The 16,627-nt window shown below is 46.2% G+C and overlaps 1 protein-coding gene across 1 annotated transcript in view; it reads left to right on the plus strand.

The window, feature by feature from the left end:
* LOC130389014 (protein phosphatase 1H-like) overlaps positions 1 to 15,215 on the plus strand; it is a 29,606-nt gene extending 14,391 nt beyond the window's left edge. The window contains exons 4-10 of the mRNA XM_056598673.1: positions 56 to 168; positions 564 to 648; positions 993 to 1,111; positions 6,687 to 6,750; positions 9,465 to 9,572; positions 11,987 to 12,138; positions 12,706 to 15,215. Of these exons, the coding sequence (XP_056454648.1) occupies positions 56 to 168; positions 564 to 648; positions 993 to 1,111; positions 6,687 to 6,750; positions 9,465 to 9,572; positions 11,987 to 12,138; positions 12,706 to 12,853 (789 nt within the window). The 3' untranslated portion in view covers positions 12,854 to 15,215. The remainder of the gene's footprint in view (positions 1 to 55; positions 169 to 563; positions 649 to 992; positions 1,112 to 6,686; positions 6,751 to 9,464; positions 9,573 to 11,986; positions 12,139 to 12,705) is intronic.
* The last annotated feature ends 1,412 nt before the right edge of the window (positions 15,216 to 16,627 follow it).

A 16,627-nucleotide genomic window follows, 5' to 3' on the forward strand; every position in this document is an offset into this window, starting at 1 on the left:
TGTGTGTGTGTGTGTGTGTGTGTGTGTGTGTGTGTGTGTGTGTGTGTGTCCTCAGGATGTCCAGATAGAGAAGGATAAGGGGGTCTATAATGTCTCTGGGGGCTGCACAGCTCTGGCAGTCCTGTATTTTCTCGGCAAGCTGTATGTGGCCAATGCTGGGGACAGCAGGTGAGACGCTCGCACACACACACACACACACACACACACACACACACACACACACACACACACACACACACACACACACACACACACACACACACACACACACACACACACACACACACACACACACACACACTCACTCTCTCATAATTTGCATTACATCTGCATAATACAACTCTTCAATTCTACTACAAATAAAAATGTAATCTTCTGATCCTGTATATGTTCCAGTGAAACTGAACCCAAACGCAAGGAACTGTCGAAGCTCATGTTGTGTGTGTGTGTGTGTGTGTGTGTGTGTGTGTGTGTGTGTGTGTGTGTGTGTGTGTGTGTGTGTGTGTGTGTGTGTGTGTGTGTGTGTGTGTGTGTGTGTGTGTGTGTGTGTGTGTGTCCCTCAGAGCTGTGATCATCCGGTCAGGGGAGGTCATCGCCATGTCGACCGAGTTCACTCCAGAGTCTGAGAGGCGGAGGCTGCAGTTCCTGGTGAGGAGGAGACCGACGCAGAGACACTGGTTCCTAGTGCAGCGCCGGCCAGACAATGCTTTACTTAGACTCACGCGCCGCTCACTCTCACACACTAGCTCACTCTTGCCCGCTCAGTCACTCTCCCTGTCGCTCTGAATCTCTCGATACGATTTTCGAAAAATCTTTTAAATAGTGGCATGAAAACCAAACTTTTTCCAAAAGTTGAGTTCATTTTAAATTATTAAGTATAAATTATTTTACAATTTTTTTATTATTTTTTTTTTATTATAAAATAAAGTTGATAAAATCTCCCTCAAGCCAGGTCTGATGATGTAACGGTTTTGTCTGTATTCATGTCGTAGGCCTACATGCACCCACACCTGCTGGGCAATGAGTTCACCCATCTGGAGTTCGCCCGGCGAGTTCAGAAGAAAGAGGTGGGGAAGAGGATGCTGTACCGGGACTACACCATGTCAGGCTGGTGGGTGATTGGCTGATGGATTGGCTGATCTGATTCGATTGGTTGAATTCTCTAAACACACTTTGTACATGATGCTCCCTTGAACTGTTTGACTGGCAGATATGTATAATCTTAGCATAATTGTACACTGGGTTTTTGTACAGCCATTTACTGGCTATATATTCTCTTTTAAGCAAGGGTAGGCAATTTGTTTTAGAACCATTTCATCATATTTGTTGTTTACATCCCAACAGCAATCAATATATCGAAATATCTCAGAAAATGTACAATGTACAATTTTAGTCAGCTCATATTTTGTCGGTTGGATACTCTCGAAATCTAGCTAACTCCGGCTGGTCTCTACTAATTGCCTACCCTAGCTTTAACTCGGGTCAGAGGATTTCATTGCACTCCTAGGGCAATTTACAAAGGAACAATTTGAGCCAAATGACATCATCTGTGTAATTATGCCCCAGTGAATCATTACATGGAGGAAATCATTACTACGTGGCTGATGTGGAAAACATTAGTGACATAGCCAGGATTTTCTATATCTCTGATGGGTGCATGGATGACAAGTAGATGGAGCACACAGCAGAACAGAAAGAGCAAGAAAGGGAAAGAAAATGAACAAAGTGTAGTAGACTAGAGTAGAGTGGAGTCTTGTCAGTTTAAATCCCTTTTTTTCTGCCGTAGCTAGTTATTGACGTGCCCTTCAACAAAACATCCAACCTCCAATTGCTTACCCAATGAGCTGCTTGGCAGATGTCCATGTGTGAGTGGATGACTGTAGGATGTAATGAGGGTGAATGTGAGAGAGTGTGTACGGATGAGAGAGATTGTGAATGTATGATTAAGTGAGTGAGTAAATTAACTATGTGCTTTAAAGGGGTCATTGATTTAAAGAAAATCCATATGTATATTGTGATATCCACCAACAGCATCAACTTAATGTCAAATCCTTTTTTTTCGTTACTGATCAGCAGTTCGCAAGTAGTTGAGTAGGTTACAAACATTCAAAACAGCATCAGAAGGACCCAGTATTGAGGTGAGGGGAAGAGGAAGTTGCGACCAAAAAAGGAGAACAGATAAAAAAAAAGGCCAGCCAGTCAGACAGAGGGTAGACAGTCTGCATGGTGGTGACGTGACTGCGAGCTCAAACACCCAGAATATAGGTTAGTCTGAGAGAAAATAGAAAATGACTTCTCCCATCAGGCCGCTGCGGCAGAGGCAGAGAGTCGGAGGGAGGGAGAATGTTTGTGATGTATTTTTAACCAGGTTTCCCCCGGAGGTGTGTTCGTCTGGCTTCTGAATGCACCAGTCAGTCACACCTGCTCCTATCGGTAGCCCCCTATAGAGCGATTCAATTAGACCGAGTGCAGCAACATCCATTTATAAAAAATGGAGTACTTTTCATACCATATTTAGTGTGTGTGGGTGCGTGTCTCTGTGTGCGCACATCAGTATGTATGTCAGTGCGTACAAACTGATTGTGTGTGTGTGTGTTTATATGTGCGTAAGTGTGTGTGCGTGTGTGTACGTGCACGCATCAATATGTATGCCGGCGTGTGCATGCATTGGCACGTGCCGAACCTCCAGTATCCTCACCAGCGATGATCAAGGCCAGGCTCTAACAGAACAGTACACCACCCGCCTCTCACTTTCTCTTTATCTCTCGCCCACTTCTCCTCTCCCTCCGTCCCTCCATCCGTTAGCCTGGTCGATAGAAACGTGAGCGAGGGCACTGGGAGAGGCAGGTAGTCCTCGGAGTACTGGTGGTGGTGTGTTGGCGGTTGGTTTGTGTTGATGGTGTTGGGGTGGTGGTGGTAGTGAAGAGGGAGGGAGAGAGAGCGATTTAGAGGGAGAGTGCATGAGGTGGTGGTGGAGGAGGTGACTTACCACACACACACACACACACACACACACACACACACACACACACACACACACACACACACACACACACACACACACACACACACACACACACACACACACACCGACTCACTAACTATGTAAAGTGCTTTGAGTGTCTTGAAAAACGTTATATAAATCCAATAGATTTCTATTATTAATATTATTAGAAAGAGGGAGACATAGAGACTGAGAGACTGAAAGAGTAAGAGAGAGAGAGAGAGACAGAGCGAGTGAGTGAAAGAGAGAGAACGAGAGAATGATGGAGTTGTCACCTCTCTCCCCCCCAGGATGCCCTGAAGGCATCTCTGCCCCCCCCCCCCGCCTATCCACACTTCACGCCTCCCTCAGGTTTCTTCGGGAGAACAACACACACTTTCATCTCTTTCTGTCCATCACCCTCCTCTCCTGCTCCACTCCCAGTCCCACCATCATCCGTCTCATCCGTGTCCTAGACCGCTGAAGTTCACGCAGTACCAATACAAGATCATTACAGGCCCAAAACACAGTTATTACCCACAGCCATAACCACCAGCCATTGTGGTGGGAGACTGCACACTTTTGGGTGGATTGACAAGATGGAGGCTTCAGAAGTCTGTTCGAGTTTTTCTACAGAGGCCAGTGTGCTATTCAGATTTGATTGTAAAACTTTACAGACTCTTTGTCGAAGGACATTGGTGTCCGGACAGGATGTTTTTGTTTGTCTTTCCCCCGGCTACGGGTAAAGTTTGGTTTCGGTGTATGCTTCGGATTGCCTGTGTTTAATTAAACCTCCAATACAATCAGCTGCGGCCGCACCACTGTAATAGAGCTGCAGACAAACGGTGGAAAGCCATGACAGCATAATCGACCAACGAATAACCCTCTTGACCATTTTGGTCCTCCCTTCCAACGATGCTCAGGCCTATCTCATTTGTTTTCAGTCCAGACAAACAAGCACAGACAGACCCCCCCCCCCCGCCCCCCCGGCCCCCAGGAACACGATTGATCGAAAACAAATCGAAGGAAAAAAAGAAGAAGTGAAACGCCCGCTCGACAGAATGGTGCTCGTTCACCCGCAATCAGACAAAAGCATTCTTTAGCGACTTTAGTCTAAAGTCACAAAAAAAACGATTTGTGATAGTACCATCAACCCAAGGCCTCCGCTACTCTTTTCTACCAAAGTGGAGAAGCGCCCGTCCAAGCCAGAGATGGCCTGTGTGCCAGGCGGTCCGACTCATCCGGTGCTGACTCAGAGCTCCCTTTGAATGTCAGCCCAAAATACAGTTAGAGGAGAGTTGGAGAGTGTGTGTGTGTGCACATAAAAATGCTGAGCTCTCAAAGCTAGATTTCACTCTCGCCTCTTTTTTTTTTTTTTTTTTTGCGCTAATCAGCCCTGCAAGTTTCTTCATCTGCAGGGAGGCAGGTGCGTGCGCGCACACACACACACACACACACACACACACACACACACACACACACACACACACACACACACACACACACACACACACACACACACACACACACACACACACACACACACAGGTCCCTCCATTATTCTAAAGGCCGCTGTATCCCCAGGAGAGAGCAGGTATGGGCAGGATTATCCCCCATCACTTCTGCGCGTCACCCTCTGCTGTCACGCATCACTGGTGAGCTGCCTGTCTCCCTCTCCCTCCGTCGGGTAGTGTTGAGACGGTCTCTCTGTCCGTCTTTCTGTCTATAGCGTGGAGAGACACTCCATAAACGGCAGCTTTATGGACAAGCTCTAGAGTTTTCCTTCCTGCTTCTTTTCACATGCCTTAGAACAGCAGTGAAATTGTTTTCGATTTATCTTATTCAACTTCCTTTTAAACCTAGCAAAACAAAGCAACCCCACTTCTTCAAGAGAGTGTTTGATGCCAGCGGTATTGTTTTTTTATTATTATATATTTAGGTCTATGCCAAAGCCCCTAGGCAGTCACTTCAAGTCTAGACTCTTAACGTTCGTGTTTTAATGTCCTAAGAAGAGCATTTCTTCTGTGCTGCGCACAGACAGCGGACTCGTGTTTAAAAAAAGAAAGAAGAAAAACGACCGAAAGAAAGACAGAAAGCAAGCGAAGGGAAAGTGCTGAGTGTGGTGCAACGTGCGCGGGTTTAGGTGGAACCATATGGTCGCGGGGAGTGGAAGCAGCAGTGACTCCACCCCCCTGCTGTGTCTGTGTTTAATCCTCTCCACAGAGACTAGGGTAGCACTGCTTTACAAGGTGTTGCTTGGCCTTCTACTGCACTTGCAAATCATATTTTGTCCCGTGTACATCGCACGGCCCGCGTTTAACAGGGCTGCAAAAATAAGTGTTCCGTTAATTGTCTTCTGAATTAATAATGTCCGTCGGGGAACCGGTCTAAGCGTTTTAATACGCTCATACCGCTTGCACCCCTTTTAGTAGAGTCCGGGTTCAAGTGAGCCCGATGATGTGGGATGTAGAAAACAATGAGTGAAAATATCGTGTCGCATTGCTCTGCCGTAGCCGTCTGTTCGTTCAATTTTTTACTGTTTTTTAACACTTTTATTAGTAAACCTTTGGGATCTTTGTATGTTGTCAGAATTCCCCCTCAAGAGTGTTTTACCATCTGCCCTGTCACACATTTTTGACAAATTCATTATGTACTTTGCATACACACTATGACTACATATTCACGTTCCTAAATAATACATGCAGCATATTTTTCCTAAATGTGTTTTCTACGGCTGGTCTGGTCCCTGTCTGCAGAGGCTAAATTATTGATCAGTCGGGGGGAATTTTAAACGAGAATAAGCTTTACTGCATCCCTCAGCTCCTTACACACACACACACGTACACAGGGGCACACAGCAAACACGCACACACACACACATACAAAACAAAGACCCACTGAGGTACAGACACATACATACAGGCACACACACGTGCAAAGATACACAGAGATGCATGCACGCATGCACACACACACACACACACACACACACACACACACACACACACACACACACACACACACACACACACACACACACACAAAGATGGAGATTCATGCAGACACACATTCACATACAACCATACACACACACACACACCTCAGTGGCAGTAGTCACAGAGAAGATGTCAGACATCTGTTGACACATCATTGGCTGTCGCTAGGGAGATTTGAGAGAAAAAAAAGTAAGCAGGAGAAACGGGAGGGGGTGTTTGGAAGTATGTGTTGCCTTCCCTGTATTTCATCAGTTCCCCCTCTCAGTCAACGAGGCAACTGTGTTTGTGTGTCTGGTGTGAGAGATTGTGTGTGCGTGTGTGTGTGTGTGTGTGTGTGTGTGTGTGTGTGTGTGTGTGTGTGGATGTGGCTGTGCGTTTGGTGTGAGTGTGTGTGTGTGTGTTTGTGTGAGGGAAAGTCTGCGTGTGTGAGAGAGTATGTGTTAATGTTTGTGTGTCTGTGCGGACGTTGGTGTGCGTCTGGTGTGAGATTGTAAGAGTGTGTTTGTGTGTGTGTGAGGGAAGCATGGGTGTGTGTAAGAGAGAGTCTATGTGTGTGATAGTATGCATGTGGCTGTGTGAGTATGCGTGTGTGAGTATGCGTTTGTGTGTGTGTGTGTGTGGTTGATGTGTCTGAAGAGCGAGCGTGCGCTGTGTGCCCTGAGCCCAAAATACGGTGCACTCAACATGTGTTGTTCCTCCTCCTGCAGGGCGTATAAGAGCATCGAGGAGGACGACCTCAAGTTCCCCCTGATCTACGGAGAGGGGAAGAAGGTAGGAGACACGCACGCACACACACACACACACACACATACAGGCTTACGTACTACACACACACACACAGGTTACATACTACACACTCACACATACACACAGTCACCCCTGCAGCACCTTGCCTGTAATTAACATCTCACCAGGGCGGAGAGAGAGAGAGAGAGAGAGAGAGAGAGAGAGAGAGAGAGAGAGAGAGAGAGAGAGAGAGAGAGAGAGAGAGAGAGAGAGAGAGAGAGAGAGAGAGAGAGAGAGAGAGAGAGAGAGAGAGAGAGAGAGAGAGAGAGAGAGAGAGAGAGAGAGACAGAGAGAGAGACAGAGAGACAGAGAGATTCAGAAAACATCCTAATCCTCGCGTCAGTGTTTTTCTCTTACACACCGATACACATACCCAAGCCCCGTGGCATGGAAAACATCTCCAATTACTCAGATGGCTGCAGCTCTGTCTCCCAGTCAACTGGAGGCTGCTCATGGAGCTCCACATCCAAGTACCGCTGCTGGGAGGGAGCTGGACGGACGGAGGAACGTGTCTGTGTGGAAGTGGGTGGTCGGTACGGATTGGACAAAGTCATCCAAGGACTCGTGCAGCTTTAACATTGCAGAGGGAGATGTGAATAAACAAGCTTATATCGATTGGTGTACGTTAAGAAGGTAAAAAAAAAAAACGGCACTAAAACCCAATGGGTATTTGGAGATCCACGCTTAATGCCACGCAAAGGTCAAGACCCCGAAACGTGTTCACATTTAGCCTCACGTAGCCTAGCCTAGCCTAGCCTAGCCGCGATGCTACACTGCACATACTGCAAGGCGTCTCGCCTTTGAGACACGGACACGAAAGGTCATGGCTGAAATATAATCGGCGGACAGATTGAACCAACCGCCCCTCCTGGCGCACACACGCACACACACAGACACACACAGACAGACAGAACAAGGGTTCTCCTGATTCTCATACAGCCTACCGTATAACAGACAGTAGAACTGACAGCCTAACAGACAGAGACAGCTCAGTCGTCAGAGCTGCGCTTTGACCGTCTGGCCGGGGGCATGTCAAAGCAGACCGCCAACCTCTGCTCGGGTTCATCAGATACACACACATAAGCCCTTCACTACACACACACACACACCGCACTACAGTACACTATACACACACACACACACACACACACACACACAGACACACACACACACACACACACACACACACACACACTACATATAGACACACGCGGGCACTACACTACATTATATATACACACACACACATACGCACACACATAAGCGCACACACACACAAACCACACTCCACTACATATAGACACGCTTGCGCGCACTACACTAGACGACATATACACACACACCGCACTACACACACACAGATAACCCAACACTACACACACACACACGCTACACTACCCACTACACAGCTCCCGGACAGTTGGCAGTGCCCTCCCCCCTGCTCCGCAACCCCCCCCCGCCCCCCCCCCCCCCCGACATCCTCCACCTCAAACCTTCCTCCCTTTGAAGTGAGAGGCGGGGGGAGATGGATGGGAGGATCTGTTTGAAGGGAGAGAAGGGGGGAGTCGGCGCGGGGGGGGGGGGGGGGGGGGGGGGGGGGGAGAGAGAGAGGAATGCCAGAGCACTTCAAAGAGCGGCGTTCGGACTGGCCGCTCAGCGATTAATCCTGGGATATTTCCCCCCCCCCCCCCCCCCTCTTATGCCTGAGGAGCCCCGGCCGCCACTTTGAAACGCACACACACGCCCCCCCCTCCTCGTCTCTGTGTTTAAGTCAATGTCTTACTCCACATCCATCCGAGGTATTTTCCATGCCACGGGGCTTTGGTGTGTGTGTGTGTGTGTGTGTGTGTGTGTGTGTGTGTGTGTGTGTGTGTGTAAAAACGAAAAAAGAGAAAAAAATACGGAAAAACCAAGATATCTTCTGCATGCAGGAGCGCCTGCTGCATCTCTCTCTCTCTCTCTCTCTCTCTCTCTCTCTCTCTCTCTCTCTCTCTCGCCCCTAGATTCAATTAACTAAATGTGTTAGCTTTGTACTTGGGATGGGTTCGTATGGAAGACTATGTGGAGAGTTCATAAGGTCAACGGCTTCATCAGGCCATCGCCTCGGGAGTGTAACAGAGAGTCCATCAGGCGAACTGAAATGCTATAATTCTGCTCATGGTATCCAGAGCATTGTGTTTGCCTGTGTTAGTCACATGATGCGTTCATGCCAGTTGTTTATATCTGTTTAATCGCTGGCTAGTCATGCAGGGAGGCAGCAGCCCCTCCATGTTCATGTGAAGGAGAGAGGTGGCATGTTTGAAAATGTTTGCAATCAACCGTTGTGGTTGTGGCTGTTCTTTTGAACCTTCCTTAACCTAGAGGAGGCCATCTTGCTTATCACAGGGGTGTGAGGGATTGGCTACTTAATGAATGCCTCAACGTATTACTTTGTTCGCAATTATGATTATGCTAGTTTACCAAACACCCAGGAATCAGACCAGAGTACAGTTGGGTATTGCAGCTTCATGAAGTGCTGCCTGTCTCTACTTATTATATTGACTCTCAAACATCTGGGTTTGCTAATTCGCGACGGCTCAGAGGTGCAAATCAGCAGATTCTGGGATCATCCTCCAGCAACGCTCCACACACACACACACACACACACAGCATGGCATAGACAGAAGACGCCTTACTGAACTCTGATTGGCTCTCCCCAGGCGCGGGTCTTGGCTACCATTGGCGTCACCAGAGGTCTTGGGGACCATGATCTGAAGGTGCATGACTCCAACATCTACATCAAGCCTTTCCTGTCCTGCTGTCCAGAGGTAGGGGCTGTTGCACGTTCTGCATGTTGTTGTTGTTGTTGTTGAATTGAATCATTTCATACTTCATACCACATGCTTCGTACTTATGATTATGATCAGTGGTCCAATTAAGCAAAGCTTTTATCCAAATAATTTGTTGATATGTCCTTGTGGAGCATGTACAGGTTAGGCATCTTGCTCAAGAATTACAGTGAGGCTAGGAAAATGTGGGGTTCAAACTCCGAACCTTTTGGCTGGGAGTCAGACTCTCTGACGCTAGTAAAGCACAAGTGAAGCTGTCAACGCTGGTCCTGAGCTAAAGCCTATTTGGAGTAAATCCAGTTCTACTACAGCAACGTGTGCTCCGTCTAAGCTGCCAAATCGAATATGTTTAAATGAACCCTACTTATTTATTTAAGAACCATAACATATTGAGAAGAGCATTCGCCATTCAATCTGACTCGTCATGTGCAGTGATTTTAGAGAGAACTTTAAACAAGTGTTTGGCACGTGTGATTGTGAAACATGGCTTCAGGGCAATGGATATTTTCAGGGCTTATTTTTTTTTCTTCTCAACTGTCAAACAAATAAGTGCAACTTAAACACAGAAGGTCACCGCGCTGTCCACACACCAGCCAGTAACCGAAAGCCCATCTCTCTCCCTAAGCCATTAATAGAGCATGCGGTGCGTCGGGGTCCTGGTCAAAACCTGTGGAATTCAAATTCCACAGCAAGCATATTCAGTCCCGCTGTCTCCCCCACACAGATAGCCTAGTGGTCCTGATGTCCACATGCTGGCATGATCTTTAATTCATCGCCCTCAGAGTTCAGTCATAGTTGAAGGGGGTTATATTTTTACATTACTTGCCGCAAGTTCATTCTTCACGGGGAGTTTTCCTTTCCTTTTGTCAAAGTCGTTTCGAAACGTTTCTGTACGGGGAAGCCCACGCAACACAAAGTTTGCCGTATTATGTGTTGGACAGGTGTCAAGAATGTTCGGTAAGGGTTTGGTAAGAAAATGATTGAGGAGGAATTAATTGTTATTGTTTGCATGATTGAGCGTCACGGCGAGGGTTGAACAAAGAATCGACTCACACTTCACTTCACTTCACTGCAAACCAATGTGACATACCACAGAAAAACGAATTGGCATTTATCAATAAAACGTCAAATAAAATAACATATTTGAGTCGGCAGCTTCAAGGTTGAATAAAGGTAAGGCCATATGCTGTCAGGAAGGTGAAAGGGGTCTGTGAGTCACTGCGATGGGGCTGAAACGTGACCGTTTGCCCTGCGCTGGGTCTGTACTTTGTACATGAATTCTGGGAAAAGTGCTTCTAATCTCAATCTGCTGTGGCGCAGTCAGGCTGTTACTATCGTCCTGTGTCCTCGTCTGGCTGATGTTAAGTCCCACAGAGCTGGTGGGGCCACAGCCATCGTTAAATCTCTAATTAATACGCCGGGCCCAGGCCAGGGGCGACGTTTGTTGCGCTCTTTCAGAATGAGAGCGTGTGCTCAGCTCTACAGCCTCCCCCCCCCCCCCCCACACACACACATTTATAATCCTGTTTGTGTTGAAGGATTGTGTTGAAGGATTGTGCCTCACAAGCGACAGACCATGTCTTCGGGCTATTTCAGAGGTGTGCGCTGAAGGATAAGTAAACAAAAGGGAAGCAGGCATTTTTCTGGGTGTAAACAGAAGAATGAAAACACGATGGTGGGAAGGACGTCCTTGTCGAGGAGGTGAAGACCTTTTTTAAAAGACGATACCAGTCTGGGTGATAAAACCATCGTCATCGTCTCTCCTGGCTTCTCTAAAACACGTTAACAATATCGTCTGTCAGAACTACTCGCTTGTACCGATTCTAGCAAAGAATATGTAGCGTGCCTGTTGCGAATTTTAATAACGTATTTTGGAATCAGTGTGCGTCAGTTTGTGGACAACATAACAGTGAATACAAGCTCTCTTATCATATAGAACGAAGTGCTATACTGCCATTGTTTACATTTGTTTTGGCGCGTGCACACTTGATGCTATCGGGCAGAATCGCTACAAGGAAGTGATTCTATATTTATTTAGTGAAACCAGGAGAGAAGGGTTACGATGCTTCGACCAACCAGGCTGTAATTGTCGTTCAAGCAGAGACATGAGCCCAACATCAGGAGACCCCTTGTACACATCAAACATACAAAGTCTGACTCCTGGTATACGTTTTGAAGTCCACCCTTAAACTCCTTATCATTAAGCAACTCAGTCATTATCTTCCGATACATGTCGTAAAGGAGCAGATAGCACGTTGTCAACTGCATGTTGACTACTACGGATTGGGGGTCGAACCGAAGACCTTTCGGTCAAACCACCGCACCAGTACAACCATCCTCCCCCCCCCCCCCCCCCCCCATTCACCCTACGCCCCCTCTCACGAAACATCCAGGTCAAGGTTTACCCGCTCTCGCTGTTCGACCACGGTGCCGATGACGTGCTAGTGCTGGGAACCGACGGCCTGTGGGACGTGCTGTCCAACCAGGAAGTGGCCGAGGCGGTCACCGGTTTCCTGGCCAACTGCGACCCCGACGACCAGCACAGGCACGTCGGCTCATTGTTTCCCCCCCCCCCCCCGAACTCTCTCTCAACCCCAGCTGCGTCTCACGTCACTCAAATGAACTGTATTCACGTGTTGGTATGAGTTTGTTTGAATTGCTCACAATTTGGAGCTGTCCAAGTTTGGATCAATGGCTCAGGATGGTATTTCTGACCTCAATATGGAAATCACGATTATTCCAACAATAATTTTTTCGTTTGAAAACATGATGCATTTATTCAGCCCTTCTCTCCAAAAAAACATTTTGTAATTTGGGAACTGTTCAAATAAAAAAAAATGCAAATATGTATCCAGCTGTTTTTTATTCATTAAAAACATTTAATGAATAAAATAAATATACTTAAAAAGATTATAAAAAAAATAGTTTCAACTCGATTATATTAGTTTAGAGATCGTTTGACCCAAAAATGTATTAATTGCACAGGCCTACCATATTGGTGTTAATATTTCTCTCACAGGCAAGTTGACAGAGGAGAGTACAAGCCACACTCTCGTCCACACTTCAGTCCTATTCTCTCATCACCTTTTCTCTTCTTCTGTTTTTAAATCAGGTACACCATGGCCGCCCAGGACCTGGTCATGCGAGCACGGGGCATGCTGAAGGAGCGAAGCTGGAGGATTTCTGGCGACAGGCTGGGCTCCGGGGACGACATATCCGTCTATCTCATTCCCTTGATGTACGGCAACACGCAAACGTAGCCGCGCCCCCTCGCCGCCCCCCACCCCTGTTGTGTCTGTGTTCTCGTCAATCATTCGATCCTCCATGTCGAACGTCCGTTAAAGTGTCATCAGAGCGATTATGAACACGGAACATTATTTAAATCCCACAGGTTTTCTTCAGCATAACACTGAATCTAGAATTTGGGACGGGAGATTTACTCACTGGGGAGTTTTAACGCGGAGAGCTCGACTACTGGATCAGCGATGATTCAAAAGATTTAAATGTATAGGATTCAGGAAGTGAGATATGGGTTCATGCAAGGTCACAAGCCCCAGACCATAGCCATGCCGCTAAAGAAACCTAGTGGATGCAGTAAAAAATATTCAAATTTGGAAAACGTCCATCTTTCACTTTGCGTCAGAGGATTACGTCTGACTGGGGAACCCTGCGGCACAAATCCCACTAAGCGGCGTTTAAAATGGAGTCCACCGTTTGAGAATGTCTTGTACCTCTCCCCTCTGCTGGCCTTAGGTTAGGCGACCCTGAACTTGCTCATGGGTTTGAGACTTTCCCGTTTAAGTGAAACCCAACGCCAAGCTTTCAAAATAGACCTGCCGTCGCACCTTAAACAATTCAAATCGTTAATTTATTTCAAGAATCCAAAGGCATCTGCACAGGGCAAAGGATGGTGTTAAAGTGTATGCCTAAGTAGGCCTTCTTTACCCAGCTTAATGGCAATAGTGTTTATGTAGAACAATCCCCAGACTTTAAAATGTTGTATATTCTGGTCAAAGAAATGTATTGGTGTATGTATGTATGTTTTTCTTTTTTTGCTGTTTGTGAGAAAATGGGTTGGCGACTCAAGATGGGAGGTGAATGTACGCTTGGCATTATTGTTAATGATTAACAATATTTCGAAGGACTATTGAAGAGTACGGCAGTGAACCCGCTGCATATATATTTATCATAACTGCATTGTGTTTCTATCGGCCCTAGTTGACGTTTATATTTAAGATAAAATAATCTGTTCAATCAATGAGCCCTCAAAGAGGTTAACAGCACCCGAAAGGTCAGAATTGATCTCTAAGGATTAAGGTACGATCCCATGAAAAGACTTTAATTGATGTCAGGCTAGGCGGTAAGCTCCAACGCTTATTTTTTTTTACTGTGTGTGATCATTTAATGACTTCTGTTGGTAACAGATAATTTAAGAAGACGAAGGAAACAAAGCATTTTTTTTCTGGTGCTTTTATCCAAAGTGAGGGAGAAGTATTCAGATTATTGGTGTCCGTTTAATGTACACAGCCCTTCCTAGTGCATCATCCCTGCGGCCCCTACCTTTAAATGACGTCATATTGCAATGTGATTTAAAAATAATAAGTTAGTGTCAATCCAGTGATCTACCTCGTTAATTCCCTCCTTTTCTGTTTAAATTCCATCTATAGTAGATATTCTCTTCAACTTTCTAATAACACACCGAAGGATTCCTGTGCCATATGTAAGTGCAGAAATGCACTGCAGTTAAAACCAAGTCACTCAGGAAGCTGTGTGATGGATTTATAGAGTACTATAATGAGTTTATTGTATACTTATGTTATCTTGTGCTTGTTTGTTTTCAGCGTTTTACCGCCACCCATTTCCGTTTTTAAATGAAACCGATTAAATCCTTTGTAATGAAGTCTGCATAGTTGTGTCACTACAATATAAACTACCACTTTACGTTTTTCTAAAATATTTAATTATGTTAATTTTGTTTTTCTCTTCTGCATTAGATTGGTATGCATGATTAATTATATTTATATCAAGTAGAGGTCTTCTCTCAAACAAGTAAAAGCACAAGGTTACTTAGGATAACTCCATAATAACTCTAATACCATTCCAAGGGCAAAGGTTCCTCCTTATTTCTGATGTTTCTTTAGTGTTGTGTATTTTCTTTCCTATACTTGAAGAAACTACGGTAGTCATTTGTACGATTTCGGAAATGTGATGTAATTTGAAGAGGACTACGTAATGAGCTTTTAAATGTAAAAACGCAATGTGGTATCTCCATAAGAGCTCTTTGAAGCCATGTCTTACTCTGTAACAAGAAGAAATGGATCATTACGGTCCTCTCCTTTTGGTGGTAGCATTGATGACGTGAATAAAGCCATGATCTCTCCAGTAACAAGTTGTCTTAATTATTGAGTGTTTATTAGGATCAGACTTTTAAAGGATCAGCAAAGTCAGAAAGTCCCGCTCTTTGGACATTAAATTAAAGTAGAAACTAAAACCCCACATCGAGCCAAAGGTAACCAGACTGTTGTTATTGAAACTGCTTTGCTTGTTATGCTACCATTATGTCCGTCCATCATGGCAGCTATTGCACTGCTAACCGTCCTTAACCATAGAAGGAGGGCTCCCTCTTTCTGCGTTCCTTCTCACGGTCTCTTTCTTAATAATGAAGGGTGTTGTTCCTTGCCCTTTGGAGGGCTTAGAGTTAATAGGGGGTGGTGTATAATGTGCCCTGTGAGGTCCTCTGAGACTGTAACAGTGATTAAGGGCTGTACAAATAAAGTTGACTTGACTTGTAGGGTAACCGAACACTTAAAACAGTGGTTATTCCCGATTGGCTGAACTGGTCCCCGGCTGGTGATGTCACTACCTGGCACCGACTGCCGGCGTGTTTTGGTGCTGTGCTTATGGTCGGACTTTAGTGTGCGGTTACTCTTACAGTCAGAGGATATTCTCATTTACCCTCTCATGGATGGACCATGTGAGGCCTACTCCCTTTCTGAGCCAGTAATACTAGGCTAGTGATGCCGACCACTGATAAAGCAGAAAGCTCCAGATGGGGAAATTATAACGCAGAACACACCCCTCGAGTGAGTGTTCTTCCGGACGCAACAGGGGCATGTGCAACACAGAATGCAACATTTGCCTAGATCTTAGAAACCTTGAACTATGTAAGTTCGGTTCATTAAATTTCCAAGTGCAGTGCCTGCTGAGTAATATCCAATAAGAATGCTAAAACTGGAGCCATGACAGATTCGAGATTCAACGACAATCCTAATCAGCGCCCAGAGGTTTCCCCGTGACGATGTTGTTCAGCGGAAGTGATGAAAAAGTCTAGACCGTTCTCATCTATCCTGGCCTTTGGGACATATTGGTTCGAGCACGCACGCACTCAATGAGCTTTGATGAGAAACCGCCAAGACTGAATGATACCGGTTTATGTTCAACACACTGCATCATCTTTGCAGCTTCATTCACGTTAAAATGGGAATGGTCCCTGCGGCCTCCTGTCAAAAGCAATGTGCTCAGGGTGGATTAAGCAACCACGGAAATTGAGACGACACATTGGAAGCACCGACTCCGGGGAATGAAGGCTTATTTACCCAGAGGCCATCTTAACACGAGCTGGGTAGGGGAGCTGATTGCAGAATGCCACGTTCAGAGAAGGGCCGTGATTTTATTCGTAATAGACTGAATAATCGGGAGGGTGAAATGAATGTGAGGTAAATGTAACCCACCTGCAACCCGTCATGTTTTTAGATGCGTGTCCCCATAAACCATAAAGCCTAAGAAGTCGAACTTAAAAGGGATGGTGGGCTGTGGCCAGGCCCCCCCCCCCCCCCCGGGTGGAGCCATCTGGTCCCAGTAGACAAGACCAGTGTCCTCCTACCCCCAGACCAGCACTGATCTGGCACTACTCCCCCCCCCCCCCCCCCCCCCCCGTGTGTGTGTGTGTGTGTGTGTGTGTGTGTGTGTGTGTGTGTGTGTGTGTGTGTGTGTGTGTGTGTGTGTGTGTGTGTGTGTGTGTGTGTGGTCCAGAT

Source organism: Gadus chalcogrammus, chromosome 9, assembly GCF_026213295.1.
Source record: "Gadus chalcogrammus isolate NIFS_2021 chromosome 9, NIFS_Gcha_1.0, whole genome shotgun sequence".
NCBI classification, from domain to species: Eukaryota; Metazoa; Chordata; class Actinopteri; order Gadiformes; family Gadidae; genus Gadus; species Gadus chalcogrammus.